This window comes from Vidua chalybeata, chromosome 3 (assembly GCF_026979565.1).
Source record: "Vidua chalybeata isolate OUT-0048 chromosome 3, bVidCha1 merged haplotype, whole genome shotgun sequence".
Taxonomy (NCBI): Eukaryota; Metazoa; Chordata; class Aves; order Passeriformes; family Viduidae; genus Vidua; species Vidua chalybeata.
The window spans coordinates 82,426,790-82,454,739 of NC_071532.1; the positions used below are offsets into that span (position 1 = coordinate 82,426,790).

A 27,950-nucleotide genomic window follows, 5' to 3' on the forward strand; every position below is an offset into this window, starting at 1 on the left:
TAAATTTTTAAAATTACGTATTTTGACTTTAAAGAGCTTCTCTGATTAATTGCAGTCTTCTGGACTTTTGCAAATAAGTTTCATTGTGTTACAAGCTGTTGCAATATGCGGTCTTCTCAAGCCTGGATGCTCTTTCTCATCACAGCACCAACAAAACAAAACAAAACAAAACAAAAGCAGGATTTGAGAGATGATTTTCCTGTGCCAAATACCATGTTCCTTCTATCAAAACAGCTAAAAACTGCTCTTATACACAAGTTTACTTGCAGTTTGAAATATCTTCCTTGCCTTTGTCTCCTAGCTTACGATTTACACAAGACAGCATTGTGCTTTGGGGCAAGGGAGGCACCAGCAGTAGATGCCCATCGGCAGCAACAGCTTGCCAGCAAAGTCCCCTCTTCTTAGCTAGGGCCCCCCACTTTGAGCCTCTCATGCTTCTTCACAGGTATGAATTTTGAAGTAGCCCCAGCGCTCCTCTGCAGGATTATTCTGACTTGTTTTCTGAAAATGGTCTGCTTCCTGCAGATCACTATACATTGGAAGAAAACATCTCTATCTGACTTCTCTTCTAGTTGTTTCAGGGGAAAATTGGTCATCTGGAGAAATATGAAATCACAAGATGCACGGGCATGCTGTTTCAGCTCCTTCCCTCTATATTATCCTGAGGAGTTTTAGAGAGACTAACTGGAATTCACAAAACCCAAGGCTGATGGATGTTGCCTGGATGTCTTTGACATAGGTTAGCTGCCCTTCAGAATCTCCCTATGATGGAGCTTGTTTCTGACCAAATAAAAGCAAATTTGTCTCCAGTTTATTATTAGCATTAGGTTCCCTTTTTGGTCCAATGCTTCCTAGCAACCTGTGTGTCTGTTTGTCATTTGTTTTTCACAAACTGTTATCACAACTGAAACAAAGTACTTGGTGAATTAACCGATAGCCTTGAAAAGATAAGGCTAGGAGAAATGGCTGAGCCCAGAAAAGGCAAAAGGCAGCCTGCCACATTAACGTCATCAAATCCCGAGGGCCAGCAGAGTGCGGGGTACCCAGGAAGGGGTACAGGAGAGGGCAGCTAACTGTGCCCCTGGGGATGCTGCCACCCAGCCTGATTCTGGGCTAGGAACCCCTCCATGGGCTGCAGCACGGGGTGTTCAGTGCTGACTGTCCTACCCTGTTCCCTTGGAGCTAGGCACATCACTGCTTCCCTTTAAAGATGAAGCAATGAATGGGTTTTTTATTTCAAAGTTCTGAACTGAGCTTGGGCTCCTATTTTCCTTCTTGGGGTGTCAGTTCCTCCATTCAGCATCATCCACTCCCCTGGCTTGGCTCCCTCTGGCTTGATTCCCTCTGGCTTTTGGCGACCCAAACCTGCAGCATCCAGAAGCCTGTCTTAGTTAGCAGGGACTTCAGGGACTCTTATTCCTACTCTCTTGTGCTAAAGTTGCTCCATTTTAACAGTGAGTGATGACAGACTAATGAAGCCTGAAGGAAAGTCAGGCAGCACACAACTGAACAGGGCCTGGGCACTTGCTGGGCAGAGCAGCTGCCTCCACCAGCTATTCCTGTATCAAATAACCACTGCAGGGACTGGAGTCCAGCTTTTTGCTCTGCCAATTCACAGTGTTAAATCCCTGATCCTGAGCTGTCTCTCTGCTCTGCCCAGCCCTGCCAGTGTTTAATTATGCCATCTGGGGTCCAACAGCTACAGTGTGAGAGAATGAACTCATCCTCCTCCCCTCCCAAATAGGGTCTGAGGTGTGCCTGTCCCTGAGGAAAGGGTTGTGTGGGGCATGAAGCTTTGTATGCTCAGAATCAAAACAAAAAGACGTTTCAACATGATTGGTTGTGTCCCTTGGAGCAGAGGGTAGAAGGGAGCTGCTCCCTCATCCCCATCCCTCTGTGCTGGTGCTCCCTTTGCACAGTGCTGTCCCTGAGCATGCCTGTGGCACAGGGCCCCTGCTGGGAGGCACACAGCAGGATACCAAATCAGCTCATTGGGACAGGATGAACCTCATGGCCTCAGAACTGCCTCTTCCTAAAAGGGCTTAAGACAACACATCATAAAACCTGGATATTTAGGAATTCCTCCACACTCCCATGCTATCCTATTGTATTTTTAAAGGCTTTTTCTTCAGTATAGAAGCATTGGCCTCATGGTGATGAAGACACTAAGACACCTGTTATTTCTACAGGAATAGAGAAAAGTAATACATTCTGAAACCTGTCAAGAACCTGCCTAAAATAACATTTTTCCTGTAATGAGAGAGGCACAGTCTCAGGATGTGATGTAGTGAGGTGCACATGCTCTTCTGTCTTTCTTTGAGACTAGCTCACATAATTCACATAGTTGTAACATCCATGAGTGGTGAACCTTTCCCACTCTCATTTTGAAATAACATGAATTACCATTCCAATTTGCATTTTGTATCTTGCAGACAAGCACAAAGACTTTAGTTAAGGTTACAAAATGTTATACAGTGTAATTGGGCTAGTTCTTAATTAGATGGCATGATCTTTGCCTGAAGTTCATTATTTATTTTCATGTTAGACTGTTTTAAATTTAAAAAAAAAAAAAAAGGGTCTTTGCCATTTCCCAAAATTATTTTCTTGCTTATTCTAAAATCAAGTTAAGTTTTGTTGAGCTGTGGTGCCTCTGTGGTTCTGGGTAAAGATTTAAGATTTGCTACAGGGATGAATTGAATGCTGTTATGAACAGCATGGGAAAGCGTGAAGAGTTGGTCAGTTCATAAATCTTGAAACACTCATTGCTTACATAGGGGCAGGATTTGTAAAGGATTTTTTCTTAAATGTCTGAACCTTTCCTTAGTGCTTAATTTACTTCCCAAGCTCACATAGGTTGTCAGAAAGTCAGGCAAGAGAAAAATGCCCACATTCTTCTACTCCCCCATCCATTTGCACTTGTGGGAAAGATGTTCTCTAGGGAAATCCAGGAGCTCCCCTTTGCCCACCAAAAACCTGTAGGTTTTACAGTCTCTCCCTGGACTATGGCCTCATAAACATGCCTTGAAAGACAAGCAGGTGCCCTGCCCCCATTTTACAGATGGCTTAACAGGTGTTGGCAAGTATATTAGAAACAGGGCCCTGGCTTAAGTGTTTGTCCACAGCATAGCCCTAAAACGCTCCTCATTCACAGCCAGGTGGTCTCGCAGAGCTGTCTCGTCATGCCCAGATGTTTGCTCATGCTGCTGGAACTGGGGGCTTCCAGCTGGGGCAGGCAGCTCCAGGCTGCCCTTGGCCACAGGTGCACCCCTGCTCCCAGCCCCTGCTCCAGCAGCACAGCCGTCTTCCATGGCTGGGAGGATCTGCTCAGACTTTCCATGTCTCGTTAGCTGGGGTCTGCAGCATGTCTAGGGTTTGTTTAAAGGAAAAAAAAAACAAGAAAAATTTATTTTCAAAGTTACTTTAAAAGAGTATTTAGTTGCAAATTCAGTTAGGGAGTGACTAGGAAGTAGCTGTCTGAGAAATATTAGTTCAGCCCACTTGTGCTGCTTGTTCTCCTCATTTCCTTATCCCTTCAGGGAACAGCATGGGCAACAACTAAGATCCAGTGTATGAAGAATAATGATGTTCCCTGGCTATAGTTGCAACTCAGATAAAAATTCATAGCATTCAAATGTAATGTCATGCAGGAACAAAATAATTAATCCCTTATCTTCCCCTTTGTATTGTACAGATCATGTTTAATCTGAGATCTCACAAAATTTTTATATTTGCATTGACAGCCTGTCATTTTTCTAATTTATTTTAGTGTATGCAGTCTGTACATATGAAATGCCCCTATTTTCTCCACGCTCCCTCTTGGTTCATAGGTTGACTCATGGTAGTGATTTGCAATATTACAGGCAAGGGAGGATGTGATCCACATGCTGAAGACAGAGAAAACCAAACCTGAAGTTTTAGAAGCTCATTATGGGTCTGCAACTCCAGAGAATGTACTTCGAGTGCTACACAGGGATGCCATCCTTGCCCAAGAGAAGTCTGTAGGGGAAGATGTCTACGAGAAACCCATTTCAGAGGTAACTCTTCTTGATTGACAACATTATGTCTGTGCAGGAGGAAGCCTAACCAAAAGTGAAACTCCATACATTTTGGATGTACACAAAGCATGTAAGAAGGATAACACAGAATTTGTACACTGAAAATAAAATCTTTCTCATATGCAGAATAATTTGTAAGCAAAGTCACTGAATTTGAACACAAACCATAAAGAGGTTCTATGCTTCCTAGGGCTGGTGCTGTTAAGCAAGACCAAAATCTTTGGGTGCTAAATTTCTAGTTTTTAAATTCCTTTCAATTGCAGGCTTCAACCTCTACTGCTCACAGGCTTCAACCTCTAGCACTGGTAACTACTCCTTGATTTTCTTGGCATACTAGAACACTGTCATGAGGGTAGTTAAGGAAAGAAGACCTTTGGAGATTGACTTTGACCATATTTATGGGATCATAAATCCATATTCAGTTTACATCACTTAAACTCTAGGACTGCAAAGTCAGTTCAGCCCCTAAAGGAGACTTATAGAACTCATTGCTTTAAAATTTAAGCAATAAATGAATGTCAAGTAGACCTGAGAATGTCTGAGGCCAGAGTGAATGCCAAAATAAACAGCCATTGCTCCTGTTCATAGTTTCATAACATTCCAGGTCATGGGGAAGGAGCATGCAACAACATAGTTCATCCAATTAGAACATTTAATTTATTCACCAGGAGTTGGGTCTACCATGGGCTATCTTTGTACTGTGTATTCTCATTGAAGCATCTCCTGGAATTTTTGGGATGTTAGTAAATAAGGAAATCAAACCATAGTATGTGGGAGCATACATAAAATACTCTCAGACTAGATTAAAATAGCTTAGCGAGGATTTTTCCAAAGAAGCTGATAATTTGACAGGGACCTCAATGTAAAGCTTTTGTCATGTGCAAATTCACAAGGCTTATATTGAAATAAAATAGAAAAATTAAGTGCAAAAATCTACTCTAAAAAGCTGAACTCAACCTGGCTCCTTTATAAAATGCAACGACTTTTTCATATTGACTGCCATGGTCAGCTTTTGGAGAGCAAATTGCCATGGTCCTCCTACTCTCTTATTTCCCTCAGTTTACTGAGATATGCTGTGAATCGACAGCAGCCCAGGGCAGCTGGAGCTGAGGAAGATGAGATTCTCACAGGATAAGGGTTGGGAGTGGGCAGATCAGGCTCTGCCAACCACTACGCCAGGGGCAGGCAACCAGACAAGTACCAAAGCTGAGGGCTGCTTTGGCAGGGAGGAGGCTGGAGTTGGTCATCTGCACCCAAGAAAAAGCAAAAGGATCAACATGAATAGCTGTGGTGGATTTAGAGTGCCCTGGCAATTTTTTAGACACATCTCCCTGGTTTTAATGTTTCTTTGAATAATAGTTGGCATATTAAATTAATAAAAAATGCAGAAGACAAAATGGGTAAAGGGTTGTGAATAAATAAAGAGAATTTCTGTCAAAACACAGGCTGAGGGGAAACTCCTAAGGCTTATATTTAATTGTATTTGGTAATGTAAAACTGAATCTGGACAGAATCTAAATAATTTGGATCTTTTATCTCAGCAGATTTACAGGTGTATTAAAGATGCATAACTCAAATTTCAGCCTTCAGATTACACTTTATGCTCCACATGATAGTGTCTAGTCCCCATACAGGTGTGTGAATTCAGGCTCCCAGGCTCTGAGTTCTGAGCTACAGCTTTTTCCTAGTGAAATGAAGAAAGTGTGCACAGCACCTCACCACAGGGGAAATACGGCACTGCAGCAATATTATTTGTTACCCTAAAGCTAAGTGAAATTCTGTCCTTTGTGTATCTGAAAACTGTGCAAATGTTTATTGCTATTATGTCATCCAAATAAATCATTACTTTCACAGGGCAGTTACTCTTATTTCTAGTTACTGCTTTATGTAAAACCCAAGATATATAATTATGGGACTTGCATTTACCAAATACAACATTGTTGGTCAATAAATTAGATGAAGTAAGCAAGGAGACGTTTAAAACAGTCTGTTCTCCTTTCCTACAATTCAGCTGGACAGACTTGAAGAAAAGCAGAAAGAGACATACCGGCGCATGCTGGAACAGCTCCTGTTGGCAGAGAAGTGCCATCGTCGCACCGTTTACGAGCTAGAGAATGAGAAACATAAACATACAGATTACATGAACAAGAGCGATGACTTTACCAACCTCTTGGAACAGGAGCGGGAGAGGTGAGTAAAAGACTACCCCCAGTGTCCCAGTGCTTGTCCCTTCAGCAGTGACATGGCCTGGTATCTTCTGTGTTTAAATGACACTAAACTTACGTGTAAAACATCTGTTACGTGTTAGTCCACTCCTGTCATTTGTAGGTACGTTACTGTGCACATCTGGAGCTGGAGAAATACCACTGAATGTTCCTGTACTGTGAGCTTGGCTTAAGAAACAAATTTGTTTTGAATTAGTCATGCCCGTTTTGGGTTCACCTCCAGGTACCTTTTGATCAGATGTTATTTATGTTGGCTAAGTTTGGGACTGGCTTGCTTAGCTAAGTGCTAAGTTCTGTGAAAGACACAGCACTGTTGTCACAGCAGGAGGGCAGGGTAAGGAAAAACACAAAACACGTCAGGATACTGGCACACAAGTGGTAGGACTCTGCCATGCCCTTTGTGTTTAGGCTTGCAAAGTCACAAACCATTTGCCTTCTTTTTCACATTTTGAAGACACATGCCTCAGGCAGGTTATCTGGAAGAAAATATTATCATGCATTACAAGATGTGCCCAGCCTGTGATGGACTATCTGCGGCGTTTATCTCACAGTCTCATACACCCCACATTTCTTTTTTTGGAGTGTGTATCCTGCTTTTTGGATGAGTAATTTGTTTTCTGTGTCTCTAAGAAAAGAAAGATCACCTACCTTAGCTGAAGACTGAGCACTCAGTAACAGCCTCAGTTTTTCAGTATGAATTTTTTGTGCTTATACCAAACTGCTTGAAATCAATCCATGTTGTATTGTTGTTGTTTTTTTTTTTTTTTTTTTTTTTTAAAGGCTCTAAGAAAAATACTTAAGGCAAGTTCAAAGAAGAAATGCTTTTGAGGAAACCACAGGCTTGTGGCAGACATTTGCAAAAAGCCAGGAGCAGAACTGTTTAGTGTATTTCCTGAATTCAGTTCAGCGCCAACTTTGAGTAGGTGGCACATGAGCTACAGTGACCATATTTCCTGGTTTAATAGGTTTTGGTTTTGTTCTGTCTTTACTTTCCTGGGTTGATTGGCAAAGTTTAAAGAACAAAGATGCTTCTGCATCTTAGCATATTGATTCTCACAGTAGAAAAGGAAAAATGTATTTTCAAGTAAGGACCAACTTCACATCTGATTCTCATAGAAGACATTTTGTCTCTATGCTAAATATCCATGTATGTGTGGACATGCAGCCACTAAAATGCTACAGAAGTGGTATTAAAATACCATTTACTTTTGTTCTTACAGTTTAATATTCACATTAATTTGACAATTGTTGCCTTCTTATTATTCCCTCTCAATGTGTGAAAGCCACTAAATAGTCTAGTAGACTATTATGATGTGGGTTTAATTGACTTTTTTAATGAAGTGATTAAAGAGCTTTTTGTCAAGATATCATGTCCCATATCTGTGGGCATTTTCTCTTACCCTTCCTGCTCTCTCAAACTTCAAGTTTGCTACATTCTACAATTTTTGGAAAAACAGCAATAAGAAAAGGAAAGTTTGAATTTGAATATGCCTTGAAAGCATATCTTTAAGAGCAACTAAATCCAGTGGCTTTATTCAGCAATGCCTCTGTATTGGTGGCTGCAGGGGAATAATTGCAGTGCTGAAGCCCTTTTGATTTATGTTGAGTAACACCAGAAATCTTGATGTTTGCTATTGAATACATTTTGTTTGTCTATGACACTAATTTGTTTCAAGATAGTAGTGACCAAGCAGAGAGAACATGACATGCAGCTAAACATAGAAAACCAAGATGCCTGTACCTCCCTCTTCAGGTTCCTCCTCTCAGATCACTTACAGAGCAGATTAGCAAAATCAAGATGGGCTGGAAACCACTCACTAAGCATAAAGTCTTAAACTATCTCAATTTCTTACCTTTGTTTTCTGAGTGCACATGAAACTGAGGCTGCACCCATGTCTTTGTAGGTATTAAAAACTAGAAGTAGTATTGTTTGAGGGCTATATTCACAAAGAAAGAGAGGGTGATAGGATGACTTCTTAGGAAAGCCCCACAGTGGCAATAGATTTTGTCAAAAAGAAATAGTTTGAAGTGGAAAAATTAAATTGCAACAGATTAAAGCATACAAGAAACTCATACTCAATTTACATACTGGGACAGAGAACTGACCTGCCCAAAGGCATTTTTTAAGGTCCTGCATAGGCAATATTGTTTTATAAGTACCACTATAGATATAATTCCTTTTACTGTGGTACTTTGAGGGTTATTTTATTAAAAGCTGAACAGACTTGTAGTCTCCATGAAAACAAAAAGGGACGCAGAGTTGAACTTTGCCCGTCAGCCACTCTGCTGCACTCACAGTTATAATATTAATGAGACAGGGTGAGCCAGAAGAAGAACAGTGCTGCAGGATGGCCATCTCACAGCAGTCTGCTACAATGAGAGAAATAATAATTTCTGTACTGGATTTAAGTAATTTCAGCAGTTTCTTTCCTCACAGTAGTTTATCAATCTTCCCTAACCATTGTTGTCTACATCAACTTTCGCAGGCCACATCTGCTTTCTCTGTCTTGTGAAAGTTTGAACAAAGCAAAAAGGGAATTCTTTAAGAAAGAAATATGCTTCAGTTCTAAGTGATGTCTAACACTCTCTTAATGTATTTACTTTGGAATATTTTTTACGTGCACTTTCATACATTATCTCTAATCCATCTACTACAACATGATATGAAAGCAAACAGCTCCTATGAGTGAATAATTATTAGGCCAGCTTCATACAGGAAGGAAGTAACAGGAAAACATGATTTCTCAAAAATAATGACACATGAAAAGTATAAGAGAGAGAAAACTGTTCACTGGGATATTCAAAACATAGACACCTGGGGATGTGGGGGTACACGGAGAAGGCTGAAGGGCCTCACTATTGCTGTTGGCTCTGCAAGACCAAGTGCAACTGAGCTGAAGAAAGATTGTGGAAAAGGTTTGCATGTTACAGGAAGAGTAGTGATGACCATTTGCTAGGTGGAGATGAAAGAAATCTGGTACTTTTAGTGGAAGGTGCTTCTACAGACATGGTGGCTGAAGTGTTTTGGAAATTTCCCTATAGTAGTATAGTATCTAATGATGTTTGATAGTTATGGACAGTATTTTCTATTTTTCTATGCAATCAAATTTCCCTTTTCAACACTTGCCCACCTGAGCTGCTGTGCCTCTAACATCAAGTTGTGCTTGGGTATCTCTGATTCTGGGGAATGCAGAAGCAGACATCTTCCTGGAGCCTCCTGAGGAGGCTGAGGAATATGGAGAAGAGCTGGAGGCTCCCAGGCCCCCTCAAAGACTTGGATGATAGAGGGTGGTGTAAGGAGTCTCTGGTCTGAGAGGTGGAGAATGAAGGGTCTGGTTAGAAGTGCATTGATGCTGTGGCTTGCAGTGGGCACTTGGAGAGCAGCAGAGCAGGCATCAGCAGCCTCAGGGATAAAATTAGCCTTCGCAGCACAGGCACCCTCATGAACTTTAGCAGTGCTTTGGGGAGGGAGCCGGTGGCATGACTTTGGGCTGAGCTGGGCACAGCTAAACCCGCTATTGGTACTTCATGACCCCAAAAATTATTGTATAAAGCAGGCTTAACATGTAATGGTACTTAGCTGTTCTCTATGCTGCCTAGTCCCAGCCCTCTTGCCTTCCCTTTTAGGGAAATGGGGGCAGGGTTGAGGGGAAATCTTTAGTTTATCAAATATAAACTTTTTCATTTGATCAGCAGGGCTTTTTTTCCTGGGGGAAAAGGGTAGAGATCTTTGTAATGTCAGCATTTCTTTGATGCTTTGATTAACCTAGGGGATGAGGTTTATAATGCTGACATTTTTAGAGGTCCTAATCTCTGAAATTTTTTCTTGTGCCCTTCTTTTAATCCTGTTGGTTGACAGCACATTTTGCTCCTATTAAAAGCACTGAAAGCTCCCACTGATTTTAAAGGTTCAGAAAGAGGCTTGAGGTGAGGACCACTGAGCCAGTCCTGCCACCCAGGATGGATAGAAGAAATAGCCTGAAAGCCTGCAAAAGTGGGAGTAGGAGGGAATTTCTTTTATATGGATGAGATGTAGGTTGTCGAACAGAGGGTGTGCACTGAAGCATTTCATGTTTTCCTCAAAGGCAAGGCTGAGGATTCAGTCTGTACTTCCTAAGCACTGCCCTGCTAAATCTGGTTTTAGTTAAAACCTCTTTTTGAAGTACATGGCCATAATTAGATCTGCCTAGAGGAGACAGCAAGACTGTGACCCCAGCTCTTTCCTCCACAAAGTTCCCTTTCAGTCTTCACGTAAAATTGTCTCCTCTTTGCCTTCCCCATTGCAGCACCCCCAGCAAGGAATGCACTGGCAAGGCCCTCGGAGGTCTGTGATAATACATTCCTCTGGACTTCAGTCATGCTGGCACCGAGGTGCTCTTGGCTGCTCTGCTGGTGATGTAATTCTGGGCCCACATCACCTGCAAAGGAAACTGATCTGTGAGCTATAAAGCACACAGCCCTCTTGAAGCAAAAATGGGAGTGTTGATGTTAACAAGTTCGCAAACTCCCTTTTTTCCCCTTTTTGCATTTCTGCCTTTATTACCAAAGCTTCCCTTCTCCCTTTTCCCACGAGACGGCAGCACCAAGCCTTTCACTGGGAAGTGCTTGCCTTTTTGTTTCCCTGTGTTTCATGGATCCAAGCAAGTGCAAAGGCTGGAGTGTGATATAGATTGGAGATTCTGTGTGTGTTGCCTTTCCAGTTTGTGTTTTACTCGATTTTTATGAAGTCTGTAAAATAAAGGAGCTGGCAGGAAGACAGCAGGGCAGAGTATCCACCAGTCAATTACTTGTTTAGAGAACAATCAAGCCAAAAATATGAAGTGTTCAGGACTAATAAATTTCTGTGATTTACCACCATAAAGCCAAATTCTGTGGTAAGAATAGGTCCATACAGAAGTATTGGGGTGAGGTATAAAATCCAAACATATAACACAGCTTTTGATCTGTAACTATCATCTGTTGGTGAGTCCTCTAAAGTCTGGAAATTAGGTTACTTTACAGAAGTATTTTTGTCATCTTGGTTTTTTTTTTTTTTTTCCCCAAGAGTTTTTAGCCATATTTGTACTCTGGCTTTTTTTCTCGTATGGAGATTGTTTCTGTGTCCTGGTTTCCAAATTGTGACCAAAAAAAAGGAAAAGTCATCCCAAAGGGACTTCACCATTGCCTACAGCAGTTACTCATCTTACCACACATTACTGGCCTTACTAGACCACTGAGTCACTCTGTCTACTTTTCAGTAATTGCACCTCTAAACTTTCAATATTATAATGTAGAAGACAAGGGCAGCAGTGCATTTTGTTCTTTCCTTTTCAGACTGACATGCTATTGGTATGGTCTGGAAAATCTGGTTATTTTCTGTCAATGTAATATATTCACAGGGTCACAGATCAGAAATTCTGGGGTAGTCTATTAAAAGAAATGAATTAAAAATCCTGGCAATGACAAACACAATTTCTGCACAGTTAAGTAAATCTGAAGGTCATCCATTTTGCAAGTCCTGTTTTACAGCTCTAGCTAACTGCAAGGCGGCGACAACTCAAAGTTTATGTTTTAACTAATGAATCTGGTCCCAACTTCCAACAAAATGGTTCCAAAGGTAATTTGAAAATGAGAGAACAAACAGGTACATCTGACTGTGGAAAAACAATATGAAAGTATTGCAAGTCTTACACAATGTGAGCTGGGACTAATCCAAATCCATCTCTTTACACTTGGATAGTCCTCAAAACTGTCCAGTCTTTCAGTCACTTCTGGGATTATATAAAATGGCATCATGTGTTGTTTCAGCTACTTTTCCAAATTTTTTTCTAAGTAGGCATCAGCTTCACAGCCCTTGAGAGAGAATTATTATACAAAACTATATGTACTTCATTATTCCTAGCAAGTTTGCTTGCTAAAATCATCAATTCAAATGCTCCCAGGGTCAGACAGGGGGAAAAAATTACTTCATTCAAAATCTACTCACGAACTCAAACTCTGTCCAGGGTGCAATAGGTAACAATTTTAACATTTAAGAGCCCTTTGGCATGTTTCAGAGTTATTATACTACTGAAATAAATATCAATTCACAGCTCTACTGAGGCCATCTTTTTACGTTGTCGTTTTTTAGGCAAAGAAAACAAGAACTGAATCAGGGCCATGTAGGGAAAATTGCTTCCTGATTCAGAAAGATTAGAAACAGGTTTCAGTTGAAATGCCAGGTTTCAGTGAATTTCTAAAAAATTTAAATAGATACCACTTATTTACAAGTATAAATATATAATAGGCTCTTGAGCTTGAACGTGTTGGATATTTGCTTTATGTTTAAGTTTACCTGTGCAGAGATGCACAGTCTAATTAGTGAAGTATATGACCTACTGCCCTAATGCCCTGCTAATATCCAAGACCTGTTCTGCGTGGTCTGATAACTTCTGTAAGTTGTATGAAGAACCTCAAGACATCATCTGACTAGGGGGGGTTATTCTGAATCAGTGAGCCTATATGGAAGCTTTCCTAACCCTAAACAGATGTGATGCTTTTTCTTTCCCCAAACGGCTGCTAAGTCGTGCATCTCTTCTCATTTCTGCAGTATCTCCAGCAGCAGTGGAGATTAGAAATAATGAGTTTTATATTTGCATCATTTCAGTTTTCATTTCTTTTTAAGGCTTGTATGCAAAGAAATCTTAAGGCAGAAATAAAACATCCAGGGGGTGCAAATATCCAGACAAAGCATTCTTGTGAAATTTGACAAGGCCTGTGCAAATGTGAGGCCAGAGAAATGCAAAATGTGTAATTCACTTGTAAGGTACCTGAGTAGGTGCCTGACTATAATATTGTGTTGCCATAGGTAGTATTTCAACCAACTTTTTAAAAACTCATTAAGACATACCATTTTGGATGTAAGGCTATTATTAATGTCAACAAGGAAAATCTGGTGACCTAATTCACAAGACCAGCTAGTCAAAAAAAACAATCAAAGAACCCTGTGATTATGCCACTCACCTGGACCATGACAGACTTTTAATCCTTCTGTCAACTTGTTGGGACCTGAATCCACCTTTCACAGGAGGCCTTCCTGGTCACATCACTGGCTCCTTGGGGCATCTGTTCCCATTCTTCCTGGGGAAAACTGTTCTATATTAATTGTTATTTTTAAGTCACTTACATAACTTGGGGTTCGTTTCACCAAAGAGATGAAAATCTTCTTGTAGGTCAGGGCCTGAGTATTCAAATTTCCCAGACAGAGGAATTCACTGGTCCAGGCAGATCACTTCTGAAAAAGGGAGGATTTTTCACTCCCTTTTTGTTGGTTTGGTGAATTGGGCCAAGCTACAGTCCTTTCTATCTCCTGCTTTTCTTAAAATGACAAAAATGGAAATGAAATTACTGATCTGAAACAAACAAATGTTTCACTGAAATCCACATGAAACACTTTTCTCACTTGAATGAGAGAAAAAAATTAAGCTTTTTAAAATATATTTTTTAAATTTTTGGTTTAGCTCTGAAACTGAAAAATCAATTACACAGCTTTGTTATGCAGTAGCTTATGTTAGGGAATGATTAATAGTAACATAGCTGAACATGTAATGCCTTAATGAGGAAAGATAAAGAAATGAGCAGAAAATGAGGCTAAATTACAGCGCAGTGACGGCAATGTTTTTCTGATGATAGCAATTATGTCATAGCTGAAAAAGTGTCTCTTGGTGACAAGTGCATATATCACAGAATGAAAGTTCCTGTACAATTCCATTTAAATGTTCATTTTCAGAGGAACTAGAAAGGGATAGATGTATTCTCTTTCATCACTTAAATGTCTAGGCTTTTCCTAGATGACTTAACTTGTTTTAAAATGATGCACAGCTTTTAACATTTTTTCATTTTGGAAATTACTGCCTGGGATGCAGCCATGCTGTCCAAAACCAGCAGGGGCAGAGCAGTGTCCTTAGCAGGAGGGCAGCGTGGAGGACAGCTCATCATGGGACATGGGCACAGCTCATCCTGCACTAGAGGAGAGTCTGTCCTGCTTTCACTGCCTCGTGTCCTCACCTGACAGAACAAGTGCTGCCGCTCCAACTCGCTTTCAGTGACAAGCACCATGGCCTTGTGCCCACCATTAGCACACCCAAGCTTTCCACATCCATCTTCTTCAGTCTTAAGAAATAATTAATCCTGATGCTGGATTTTATGAGCACAAGGCTGGCTTTGTTGCAATTCCTTTGAAGTCAGTAGAGCTCTTCTTGATTAATGGGATTAATAGAATCAGAGTAGGAATTGTGAAATGTGTGTATGCTTGTACCTGTAGAAATCTATACATGCATATACAAATGTATTACGTACAGCAGTTTCTTGGGTGGAATTATAGCTTCTGCATGGAAGTCTGCTCTCCAGAAAGTTAACTTGTCAGCAATACATATTTCCTGTAAAATAACATTATTATATAACTTAGAGATGCATTTTGGTTCATCATAGTAATTGCAATAACAATAGTAATAACACTAACAACAACAATAAACCATAATAGTAATAATAACAATGATAACAATAATAATAGCAATAATAATAGCAATAGTTTTAATGACTATAATTTTTGCTACAACTTCCACAGCCAAATTATGCCTTTGAGTTTTGAATTATTTTTGGTCAGTATTGCCCATTGATTCTACCAAGGAGGCTGTAAGCTTTTGCCTCCTTCTGCCTGAGGCATCATTTGCACTTATGTCACTAGAAGATTTTAAGAAACAATAGTGATTTGTAAGTGAGGATGCTCAGTGAAAGTGAACAGCTAACGACTGAATAACTGATTAGAGGGCAACAGGGCCAGACTGCTTAAGCCCTGCAGTTATTTAGAGGGTAATACAGACATGGAAGAAAGAAATTTGAAGACAAAGGCAAGCACAGCACCTTCTAATTCCCACTTACTGTATGAAATTGGCCCAGTTTCTTCTTGCTTGCTCTCCATCTCGGAACCTGAGTTTTCCCTGTCCTTTTTTTTTGCTGTTCATATACTCAACAGGCTACAGTCAGGACATGATCTTGGAAAGGGGTAGTGCAAACTAAAAGCATTTCAGACTGAGGAGAGAAATAAAACCACACATGCTTTCTTTGTGGCAAGGGATGCACAGGGGCTGGTGCAAGTAAGTGTTTCTTTGAATGGAAGCACTGACAGCTCCTGTTCTTGTGCAAGGGCTGTGGTCAGCCCGTGTCTCTCTCGTCCTCAGAACAAAGCCCTTGCTTTTAAAGACTTTTATGTACTTCATAACACCCAAATAATCTCAGGTGAAGAATGACGTTCGGTTCAGGCAAGATGACGGGACTACCAAGGATGCGCAACAGCAAATCTGGGCAACCAAAATACAGATCTGCTCAAAAATCAGATGCCTGTGACCATTCATATTTATTTGTGTACTGGTTGGGTATTTTTGGTTTGGGTTGTTTGGGGCTTTTTTCTTTGTTTTTGTTTGTTTTCTTTTTATTTTCCTTTTAAAATTGTTCACTGATTGCATTCCAGATATTTATGGGAGTCTTTTTTGGATTCTGCTCTAAGCAACTAGAAGTAAAAGGTTAAAATAGCAGGCTCAAACCTTGGGTGAGTCTAGGCCGTGTGTGTTGGCTGGGGAGGGGAGCTGTGGGGACAGACTCTTCTCTAATTGTCTCTCAGTAGACACAAATCTAATGTAATCAGCAAGCTTTAGAATTGTGTGAGCTGTAGTAAACAGCTATGTGGTAATCAAAAAGCTTTGTTTAGGTGCAGGGGGGTTTATTTGGTGTTTTTTCACAGTTGTGATGGGTTTTTGTTTTTTGGAGGGGAGAGGCGCCCATTTATGCTGCACCTCCAGAACACAGGCAAAAAGCACTAGCAAATGTGGGGCTGTGGGATGGATGTGGTAGGCAAGTGTCTGCTCCTTTCTGTTCAGGGCAAGAGCTGAGGGGCCTGGCATGAAAAATAATGGAAATACCTTCACAGCCTCTCAGACTGAGAGCTGGGACATGGCATATTAAGATGTGGTGTGACAGCCAGGATTACTCGATGCTGATGTTGTTAAAATCTCAGTCCCTCTCTAGATCATAATAGCAGCTTCTGGCTGCTTTTTACAGCATTTGAAAATTTTTCTGAGGATTCATTATTTGCTAAATCATTGATAAGATGACACAAGGAAGTAATTTAAAAATCAAGAAGGAATCTCCATGAGAGTATTTATTTTTCTCTGCTTTTATAGGTGTGCATTGTATTATTCTTATGTCATTGTGACAAAGGTGGCTGAATATGATATGAACAAATGTACACAAAGGCTGTATTTCTAAAAATGTCTGAGATCCTGCATTGACAGAGATGAGTTTTTATATTGACTCCACTTGAATAGTTACTTGCTCTCAAGCTGCATTGCTCTTGTACAGCTGTGTGAGCTCCTCCATGCTTGACTAGCCCAGTATGTGTAATTATATTAATGATGCTATTTCCTAAATCCAGATTTTAAACTTTGTCACACCTTTCTTTTTTTTTGGTGCACTTTCCAATGTTTGCGACCCTCTTGTGGTGACTCCAGACACCCCGTCACTTGTATGGTTTGATGTTAAAATGAAGCAGGAATTCTTTGAATTCTGTTTTCTCTCATTTTTCCTGCCCACTAGTTTTACTCACTCTATCAAATTCTATATTCCAGTGGTGTATCAAATGCAGAGCAGTGAGGTACAAACCTTTAGTTTTAGGTGTAGGACCCAAGTGCCTTTCAATCCCAGTGAGTTACTGGGTTACCTTGCTTGAAGGAAGGGTCAGTGGGAAGAAACATAAAAGAAAATAAAGTCCAGGAAAGGTCAGTAGGAGTGAGAGCAATGGTGCAAGAACTGAACTGATGGACCTGGATTGTTAAAAAATGAGGAATAGCAAAGAGACAGGCTGAGGCCAACAGAACAAAAGCAACAGAAAGGAGAAAATCAATCAGGATTAATTTCACATCCTAGACCCAGTTGGAGCAAAAGAGGCCAAGACACTCCCAAAAGACAAATTCTCTCTGGGTAAACTGAGAATAGGCATGGTTCTCCCTGCTTTTAAAGACTTGAGCTCACTCTTCCACTTAATTTTTCCCCATGAACATCTAGCACCTCAAAAGCCAGTAACTTAGAAGAACAAGAGTGGAGCCCAGAGCAGGCAGACAGCGTTAGTGAGGTGCTCTGATAGAGCACAGGTGGGTGAAGCAGCCAGAACTAACAATGGTGGGTGCACAGAGGGCAGCAGTGGCATACTGCCAAGATCCTTGTCTAAGCTCCTGGACACCTTTTCCTTGGCTCCCAAGACACTCTTGTTGAAGGGCCACAACAGGCTTCTACGAGACTCCTGGCGCTTATTCCCAAATTCTTATGACCAAATCATACTATGAAGCAATAACCATGACATAGGCAGGTCCTGCTTCAGCTGTGATCACTTTTACTTAAAAGAATCCCAGCAGTATTGGAGATACTGAGCTTTCCAGCTATCAAAAGGATGCACACAACTGCTAAGAAAGCAGAAAACCAAAAGGAAGGGGGTAGAGTGCAACGGGAAAAAAAAAAAAAGCCAGAAATGCTTTTGTTAAATTTTGAATCATGCTTCAACAAAATACAGCAGATCCCAGCATAGGGTGATTTTCATGCTGTAATAAACAGAAAAATAATTTAAAACCTAGGCAGCATGACTTATTCTGAAGGATCTGAGGAGTAATAAAAAAGCCTGTGTGCAAACGTGTGTGTGCACACAGTTTCTTTAACAGCTGCATGGAACAACCTGTTTTAAATAAGAACAAAGGTGAACAAAGCCAGTTGTCAGGGCAGCTCACCAAATGAAGTTTTTTAATGTGCATGACGTATGCCATATAAAGTGTATTGCCTGAGATACAACAGCAGAGTCCAACTTGAAGTATTTTTCTCAGGCTTTTCCTACAAAGTCATGTTTCAAGAATTTACTGCATTTATCTTCATTATTTATTTCTCTTCTCCAAAAGGCCCAATGGATCACCTTGCTCACTATATCTTCAGCAGCAAATTAAAATCAGCCTCTTCCCTCCCTAAATATTCAAAATTTTCTTGTTCTATCAAGATGTCACTAAATCAATTTGTATCTGTTGCACTCAGAGCAGAAAACTGTAAGCAGAAAGTGGAGGTCAGGTCTGACTTACCAAATGAGTTTGACTTAACCAAGAGAAGGGAAAAAAAGAAAAACTAAATAGCGATGGAAGATTTTCACTGCTTTGAAGCTTTTGTGAACAAAAAAGAAAAAAGTCTGGCAAGCACACAGTGTACCTTTTCATGTATGTAAGTAAACACAAATTTAGGAAAAGCTTTGCTTTGCACAAACAGAAATCTTTGGGCTTTTTGTAACATGTTCGAGAACCTGGAGAGAGTTGCAACCTTTCTGCCTTCACTATAAATGTTACATGTGTTTCTGCACTGAAGGTAGAGAGGCAACTGAGAGCAGGGGCAGTCTGCTGGGAAGGTTACAAAGCTCTGTTTACAGAGAATTTTAAAATCAGGCAATAATTTGTTACAAGTCTCAAAGATCCACAAGAGGAATCTATTGCTGCGAATAGTTAGAAAATTTTTAAAGAGAGCAGCTTATCAAATAAATGAGTAGTCTATTAGCACATCATTGATTTTTTATTTCTTTCCAATTCCATCTTTTGCTTCTCAGTTACTCTCCTCTGTAGTAGGCAATCATGCCAGATGCAAAGTATCATTTCTGACTTTCAGAGATGAGCTGAAATTTGGGATTCCTATCTATTCCCTCTGCTGCTTTTATTTCTTGTTGCTTTTCTTATCTGCTCTCACAATGTTGCAAGTGCTGCTTTACTCAGGAATGTGTTTCTTGAACTACTTCATCCCGATGAAATTCTGAACAAAAAAAAATCATGAGCAAGTTAAATTTCCCAGCCTTTGAAGTGACTTAAAGTTGAGGTACTCTTGAGAAATAACAACATATGGAGTACCTTTCTATTTTTATATAGACACAATGTGATTTCTAAGCAGTAAAAGAAAAACTGTAAATATTAAAGGCCTGCCTGACCTTAGCTGTGACGTCCTACCTGATATCCCCTATAGGTCTGGTACTGGTGTAGTGCTGGGTACCCAGAGTTGTTGAAATGGTGATGGGAGAATACTTCAATTGTGAAATCTCATGGTGGTACAGACTTAACCAGTGCAGGTGTGTAGGCTCACCACTACTACACTGCACATTCTCCAGCATCCTCTTGACATCCCTGACCTTTCTGCTCAGAGCTGAGACCATGAAAACACAGATGAGGGAACATGCATCGCTTGCAGTTCCAGCCTGGCCCAAGCTTGGCAACACAGACAAAGAACAGCCAGAACAGATACAAGAGGACATCCAGAAGGGTTGTTGATCTGGGAGAGGTGGGGGTTAGAAATGGAGTGCAGAGGTGAGGAGAAGCTGTGACTCAGCAGCAGGTGCAGCAGGACTGGGACAAGCTGTGCAGTGAGCTCAAAGCCCAGAGCCAGCTGGGATGGGGCGTGTGACCAGAGATCCTCCTGCCGAGCCAGCAGTGCTTGTGGAACAGAGTCTTGCTCCTGGCTGCTGCTGATCACAGCCAAACCCATCTGTCAGCAGATAGTTTTGAAACTTGCTTGCAAAGTGCTCTATGCCTTTCTAGTATCAAACTGCCTCGAGCCTGACACCCTGCTATTGCTATAAATTATTTTGTTAACTTAGAGTGCAGACTTTTATGCAGGTCATACAAAGGATCTAAGCTCTTCTGATGATCTATTAAAGTGCCCGTATAATGCCCCATTATTAAATTTCAATGGTCAATATCTTAGTGTTTGCCATTGTGTATGTAATTTCCTCTTTTTAAAGAATGTTTAGCTCTACCAAACAATTTTTGGGATTACAAAGGACACTGTAAGTAGAGTAAGCAGAACACTGGTCTGCTCAATGCACGTGATCATTTGTAATTGTACAATCAAACACATTTTGTACAGAACCCTTTCCTCTGACACTGGAAAAATAGAAACAAACCAAGATGCATCAGCTTTGCACACAGGAAGCAACAATCTCTCTGTAGGACCCCAGCTTCATCTTTTGGAAAGTAGTAAATGAGGTAAGGGAATACGAAATGGGAGAGAATGATTAAGACTAGTATAGATTTCCCTGGAAAATGTGACTTTACTGTTGTGTTGGTGTGACGGATTTCCTACATGGTGCTAGTAAAGTCATGTGAAGCTAATTTACATGGATTGTGAATGTTTTTCACTCTAAGAATGGTTCTCATTTTGGGAAGCATATTGGATCTGGGCTCAGATGTGCAGGAGTCTGGAGCATCCATTCCTGGGTACAGGCAAAATCAGAGGATTGTGATCTGCATGCACCACCACCCCACTGCACTCTGAAACCCACACCCAATGTACTCCAGAGCAAGTGTCCAAAGCAAAACCTTGGTCCCTTTGTACTTATACCTCCCACCCAGAAATTAATAATTCTGTTCTCAGCAGAGTCTGAAGAGGGTGAGGTAAATAACATCTTGAATAAAAAGCATAAATTCAGTCTCTAAGCACCTGCTTTTCAAATGAGCTCCGCCCAGTCTATGGGCTGAAGGAGGGTCCTAAGAAAAAATAATGAAAGATCACTAAATTAGACAGTTTCTCAGAAATGTAAACTCACATCCATTTTTAGTGGATAATAATATGCTTTTGGCTATTGAAAGCTTCCTAAGAAAAGTGGAAAGTGAATGGGAAGGGAAAGAGGAAAGCAAAGGCAAAAGAGAAAGGGAAAGCGAAGGGAAGCCTTCTTCCTAGCTTCCCTCACGAAGTCTGAAAAAGTGACTGAGCAATACAGGGACTCATTAGGGAAATAGAAGGAATCCCCAAATTCTTTTATGCTGTATTGGGAACAAAAGGGCTGGTTTAGGACTTCTTTAAAGCAGGGAGCTAGCAGAATGGTGCTTTTCAGACCTCACCAGACTTGGTTAGGCTTGCTACTATGCATGGATTTTCAAAAACAAACACGCCCGTATAGTAAATCCCCAGGGGATTTTCTTCATGTATTCATGCCTTTATCAGCCGATCTTAAGATCAGCCAGCGCGTACCAGCAGTAGCACCGCCACTTCAAACACTGGCAAGACAAGAGGAAAGCAACAGGAACTTTTGTTGAGCCAGCGGAATGAATCGGCAGCTGGGACTGGGAAGCAGCAGCGCTTCGTGCTTCCCAGTCCAGTTAACCAAAAGCAACTCCCAGCGATTCTCTGCGATCAAATTATTATTTCTTAATCGCTCACCTATGAAGTGTACCTATACAGAGCCCGGAGGGACTGCCAATAATAAACGCCGGGAGAGCGGCGGCGGAGGGCAGCCCGAGCCGCGGCGCTCCGGCCCCGGCCCGGCGGCTCCAGCCCCGCCCGCCCGGGCGAGCGCAGAGCGAGGGGCGCAGCCTCACCTGGCAGGCCGGGCCCCGGCATCGCCCCCCTTCCTTGCTGTTCTGCTTGCTTTAAAAAACAAATATATAGCTCTAGTTATAAGGTAAGAGAATGATTTTTTTAAAATTATTTTTTGGATTGTATTTTTAATTTGAGCGCCGCTAATTGCTGTGTGCATGCGCAATTCGCTGGTTCAGCGAGCGCACCGGGCACTGGCGTAGGCGCGGGCGGGACGGAGCGAAGCTGGAGCGGAGTGCGCGGCGAGCGGACGCGCCGGGATGCTCGGCGGCCCCGGCTCCGGGCGGGCTGGACGGAGCAGGACAGCGCTGAGGGGCCGGGCCAGCCCCGGGCTGATGTAGCGTTGGGCTGGAGCCTTGGAAGGTGCACCTGGTGGGGCTGTGCTGTGCGGTTTCCCCTCCCGAGCAGCGCACCGAGGGGTCAGGGAAGGATAACCGCAGCCCGGAGACAGGTTTGGCAATTCTCATCTCTCAGCTAAACGCTGCTTCGCCTTCGCTTTCTGATACTGTGTGCCTGTTTTCTGTGCATCCCCTTTCCCCTCTTCTAACCTCCGGAATTAATGTGGGTGTCGTCGGAATTAATGTACTGTTGTGTCGTCTGAAAGGATGTCGGTCGGGTTTTGTTCTTAAAGATCTTTAGTGTTTTTCTTACGTGACCATTGTGCTGGAAAGGTAGGGGGGACACTGAATTTAGTAAGTGTTCGTATTCCAAAATACTACTTTCAGTCACTGCTCAGTTGGACAACACAAATGAACTATTTCAGCAAACTGGATTTTAATTTTTACAAAATCAGTGTTAGAAACAGAAGATAAACTGTTGTAGATTACAAGCAATGTGTTCTCCTATGGAAGAAAATATCTACTTTCAGTATATTTTGGAAACTATCATGTAGTTTAGAAGCAGCAAGAATATTAATTTGCTTATAGTTTGATATAGTTTTATATAGTTTGATACAATCACTTTCCAAAAGTTAATTCAGCACCAGAATTGAACACACACTTTTTTACACTTTGAGTTTGTATATTAGGTAGCCACATAAAATTGTCTTCAAGTTTACTAGAACTTTTTTAAACAAGCTTATGTTTGTTTTCAGAGTTGACCCTCTGATAAACTGAACAAGAAGTTGGAAAGTTCTGTAGTAAGGTCATTCAAACATTTTCCTCATTCATTACCTTTAAAATATAATGGATAGTAAGGAGAAAGTAACACAGATGTGCTTTATTCTTTTTCTTGCCATGGGATCTGATCTCGTTTACATATTTCTTCTCCCAGTTGAGATGGATATATGGGAAGTAGTGAAGCTGATGATTCAAAAGTGTGACCTAATCGCCTAATTGAAGTCTTGGGCCCGATTGTTTTGTTTCCTAGAGAGCCTAGAGCCCCTTTGTTTCCTAGAGCCCTAGACCATCTTTTGGCTCTCTTTGACTTCAGCTCCAGTTGTAAATACTCAGAACTAGCAAAATTCAGCCTTTTGGATATCTCAGCCTGGCCCCAAACACAGAAGCACTGGGAAATAGTCCTGACATGTGGAGGATTTCCCAGTGGCTGTAGAAATAATCTTCAAAATCAGCTGTTGTACATTAAACAGGGAAAAAAAAAAAGGGAACTCCTTTATTGAGTGAAACCACCTCTTGCTGGTTTTCATTGTCCTGGGATTACAGACTCTCACATCACTTAATGGGCAGCAGCTTTCTAGCTGCCACTAGGAAGTTGTCCAGTCTCTCTAACTCTGCATGTACAGTAGCAAACTTTGGGTTTGAAGTGGAAAGATGAGTTTGTGAAGACATTTGCTTTCCCAGTGAAAATTCCCTTGGGATTGCTGTGTGACTGACACAGAAATGCTGTTGGCCCCTCAGGAGGAAGCAGCCTTCATCAGCCCTCAGTCAGCTGATCCTTAGAGTGACCAAGTCCTCATTAATGTATTTGCCTTAACCCCCACTTACTGGCCATCCGTGAAATGGGATAGAAGTCATTACACCCCATAGCAACAGACTTTTTGGAATGTAAATGGCAAAGTGAGGTACTACAGGAATGGCAAGTCACATGGCTTTGTGCTAGAGCAACAATGAGAAACTCTGTGGGTCTCCAGGCTGTGTATGAACTCAATTCATAAGGTCCCCTAGAGACCTTATCTGCTTGCCTCCTTTCCATCCTCTTTCTTCTGGTTGCTGTTCCTCCTGCTGCCAGTTTTGATAGCAGGAGAAATAGCTCTCCACTTCTCCAGATTGCCCTCTACATTAGCCCCTCCTTTGAGTGCTTAATTAAACACTGGGAGACACCTTGGGAAGCTTGGCTTTGTTTGTTTGCAGAGCAGGGGTCTAAAACAGGCCAACGCAGCTGAACTGTGGTGCTGAAATGTTGATCTGTATGCAAACCACGGGAGCAGCTTATGGCCTTTCAGGGCATCATCTGGCTTGCCCTGCTTTCCCAGGATTTCCTTGTGTAGGTGAGTGCCCATTTCTATGCTAGAGGTGGAAAAGGTTGTATGAGTACCTGTGATGTTTTCTCATCTTGACAGAAGTACAAACAGAAAGGCAGATACACATCTGGTATGATTTTCAGTAAATGGTTGGGAGGCTATTTGCTTTTGCATGCTCTGTTTTAAACATGTGGAAGTGAATGTTTTTTTGAGAGGAGCAATCACTAAAGAAATGAAGCTACATTCTCTGGAGGGATAGAATTGTAGCTATCAGCATCCTACTGTACTTCTGTTGATCGATTTATAGCTTGGAGGCAGGAAGGGGAAGCAGAAAGGCTGTGCAGTGAAACACTTCAGCACCAAACCTAAAGGCAGGAGGAGAGGGAGAGCCTAGTTATTACCTATCCTCTCCTACATTCCTCCTTGCTAGCTGCTTCAGCACACCTTTCATGAAAGTTGTTAAAACTAATTCCATAGTTGCTCTTCCTCCAGTCTGATGTCTGCTTTCTCTGCAACTGGGATTGGTTGTTGAAAGTTTTCAGGCTCCTGCCTCCCCAGCACGGCTGCCAACAGAGCTCCCCTGCTGCCCCAGCACTGCCTGGTGTGGCTGTGGACAGCTAAGGCTGGTGGGGATCCAGGAGAGGCAGCTCCCTGTGCAGCAGGGACCATGTCAGCTTGCAGCAGTAGCTTCCATACTCCAGCATCCTGCACCATGCCAGTCAGGCATCTTTCTTTATGGAACAAAATTGGAGCAGCAGCGTCCTGCTGTTTGTTTTTAACTGAGGCAGTTAACAGCTGTACACAGTTATCATACCTGAGGGTTTCCGCTTATTTATACAGTTCTGCAAGGGGTAATGTGCCTGTCTTGAGTAGTGGACCTGTTCCTCAAATACTGTGGCATGGACAGATAGTAAGGAGAGGGAGAGACCACCAGGACCCCCGTGGCAGCCAAAGACTGTGTATTGAGGGACTGACTCGGGCTGCACACTTTGCCATGGTACTTGTGGTAACTCGTGGGAAAAGAGGTGCCACACAGACTGCAGCAGTGCTGTCCACAGAAGGGCAGGCAGTACCGTCCCTCTCTGGGCAGGGAACTGGATCACATCCGCATGCTTCTCCCTGGGGTCTAGATGCCGAACCCCCGAGACTCTTGCTGATGAATGCAGGTTATCCAGTTGTATCCAAACATTTCTCATTTCTATTTCTAAAAAAACCAAGACACCACGGGCAGAGACTGGGCTAGGGGGTATCAAATTGTTGGATTGTCAGTGTTTTGGTTGTATCTAATGTTTCAGTGTGAAAGGTTTTGTTTGTTTTGATTTTGATCCTGAATGCAAGTGCTTTCAGCCTCTTGACAATCCAGCATGCAGTTGCTCTGGCTAACACATTGAAGACCAGGTGCTGGGATTCTGAAGGGCTTTTAGGGTTGCACAGGAGCCCATGTAGATCGGTGTTACTCAGCAAACATTAGCAGCAGCAGTCAGATGAAAAGCCAGATAGCAGCAAATGTGCTGTGAGGGTCAAGAGGGGACAACCTCACCTTGCAGTCCTGCTGAAATTCCAGTTTAACCACTGAGGTATGAAAGTTGTACAAAGATGGAAAAGTGGGAGCGAGCTCAAACTCAGCTTTATTTTAGTGTCTAGAAATAACACTGGAAAGGTGTAGATTTTTAAATTACTTTGGCAATTAACACATATATTTGTATGCTGCCTTCCAATTCCTCCCCCACAGATCCAGATTTTAGAAGCACTTCCCATAGACATGAAAAACAGAAGTATTGTTAAGTATCTTCTCTGAAAGCTGGCTTGTCATATCTAAGACATGTAGTTTCCCTGTGCTAAAGCTGAGGCAGAATGAAGTGCTGAATGTTGCTTTATTTTCCCAGAGGGGCCAAGCTGCTTATTCCCCACTGCTAGCACTCCTGCAAGGCAGTGACAGCACCTAACATGTTTTCTTCTCTTGCTCAGCCTCATGACTGGCATTTTCTTGTCTTAGTTTAACAGGTATTTGCATTTTTTGTCAGTGGCTTTCTCGGCAGTATTCCCCAGTAGACTCTCAGGTAATCACGTGGAACCACGTGTGGTCAGTGCATTATTTTGCACTCTGCTAAGCAGCCTGGCTGGTGTGTCCTGCCTGGAGCAATTGCTGGGTGAAAATCACATGTGCAGGTCTAGGAATTACAAATTAAAGACAGTTTTCTAAGCATCTCTAGGCATTTGGGTGTCAAGATTTTATTTTTTTAAAAGTTGTTTTCTGGGTTTTTTTAATTTTTATAGGGGTCACATTAAATTTTTCCTGTGGGACAAGGGAGGCTGGAAACATTCTCCTATATTTGTGCCTTTGGAAGATGTGCCATTTAGAGCACCACCAGGTTTGACTACGCTGTTCTGTCATGGCAAAGAGTATTTTTGTCGAAGGGTACATACTATTCCTTTAAAATGTAGCCTGGAGGAGATGAGGAACAGTTCTTGGCTGAAACATTTGCATGAAGCGCTGTGACAAAGCAACCAGGGAATATATTGCATGCTAATAAAGTTCCTTCTTCAGTGTGAGAAGTGCATGCTTTGTGAGTGACAGTGGGTCTTTTTTTACCTTTTGACATTCTTACTTGACCAATAATGAGGCATCCACCAGCACGCCTTTTCAGTCCTTTCCAAAGAGCTGCCACAACTAAAGAGACTTTTCTTTTGAGAATAATCTGTGACCCAGCAAGGCTGGCTGCAATGTTTGTTTGTTTTTCTCTCTACCGCTGGTTCCTACTATTCTCTTACTCCCACATCCTATCTGAGTCTTGTTTTCAAATGCATTCTTCAGCCTTCTCCTTCCCTACCTACTGCATCCTGTGTTCTGCTTTCTGACTTCCTTCTCTTTTCTTATAGCTTTTCTTTTCAGTTCCTTTTGGTTCTGGTCCCCCAGGAACAAGGAGTGAAACATTAACAGTTGCTGAGTACCGAGTTAATCTGGCTTTTGCTAGGAGTGTAGAGTTCAGGTGAGGGCTCTGGGAGACATCCTTTGTGTATAACATTGTGCCCCAGGGCCCTTGGCACCACTTCATTGCTGGAGTAGCAGAGAGGAATGTATATCTGTGCTCCACCTGCTGTCATCTACAATCCAACATGTAAGAGAAGAATATTGATAAAAGTTGATCTTTACTAAAATATGGCTATGGTTCCAGTTACTGCAAGTTAATTACCAGGCATTAATTGTTCTGTTATTATCACCTGGATGTGCATCTCAGTTATAAAAAGGAAGCTGAGAAGCTTCAGATTTAGGGTAAGGAAAGCAAGTGGATTTGAATTATCTCGTGTCTTGATAGAGGATGTGGGAATTATAGGTGCTGTGACAGCGGTTTGGAAAAAATATTATTTCACAGTAAATTCAATGTGCATACCTGTGTCTTTCTAAGTCAGACTGCTGCTTTTACAATAAGGCTCTTAGATTGGTCGGGATACATCCCTGAGTTATCTGTACCCCTTTCAGTTGAGGATCACCAGCCTCATAAATCTGTGCTTAGAACATGTGCAGGAACTTCCTGAATATAAATCACAGGTATAAAATAGTTATATATTACTCCATGTTGCATGGCTAAGGCTGGTAATATATGCCATTGTTATCTTTCTGAGGAGACACCCAATTTGGATATATGGCGAGCTTTTATATTGTCTGAAAATGCAGCTTTAGAGACCACAGAGAAGAGCATTTTCCAGATGAGGTCAGCTATAGCCAAAGGTTTGACTAGTCTGGTCCTTGTGGTTCACAACATCTACTAAATGAAATGTAGAAGAAGAAACCTTTTAGCATAATAGTCACTGTGCTGGAAAATTTATCTTCCTGCTAATTTCATATGCCTGTGATGC

The 27,950-nt window shown here is 41.8% G+C and overlaps 1 protein-coding gene across 3 annotated transcripts in view; it reads left to right on the forward strand.

Annotated features, from left to right (window-relative positions):
• Nucleotides 1–27,950, forward strand: part of FILIP1 (filamin A interacting protein 1) — a 59,734-nt gene that overhangs the window by 13,739 nt on the left and 18,045 nt on the right. For all 3 annotated transcript variants that reach the window (XM_053936926.1, XM_053936927.1, XM_053936925.1), the window contains exons 2-3: nt 3,861–4,034; nt 6,067–6,245. In XM_053936926.1, coding sequence (XP_053792901.1) covers nt 3,861–4,034; nt 6,067–6,245 — 353 coding nt within the window. The remainder of the gene's footprint in view (nt 1–3,860; nt 4,035–6,066; nt 6,246–27,950) is intronic.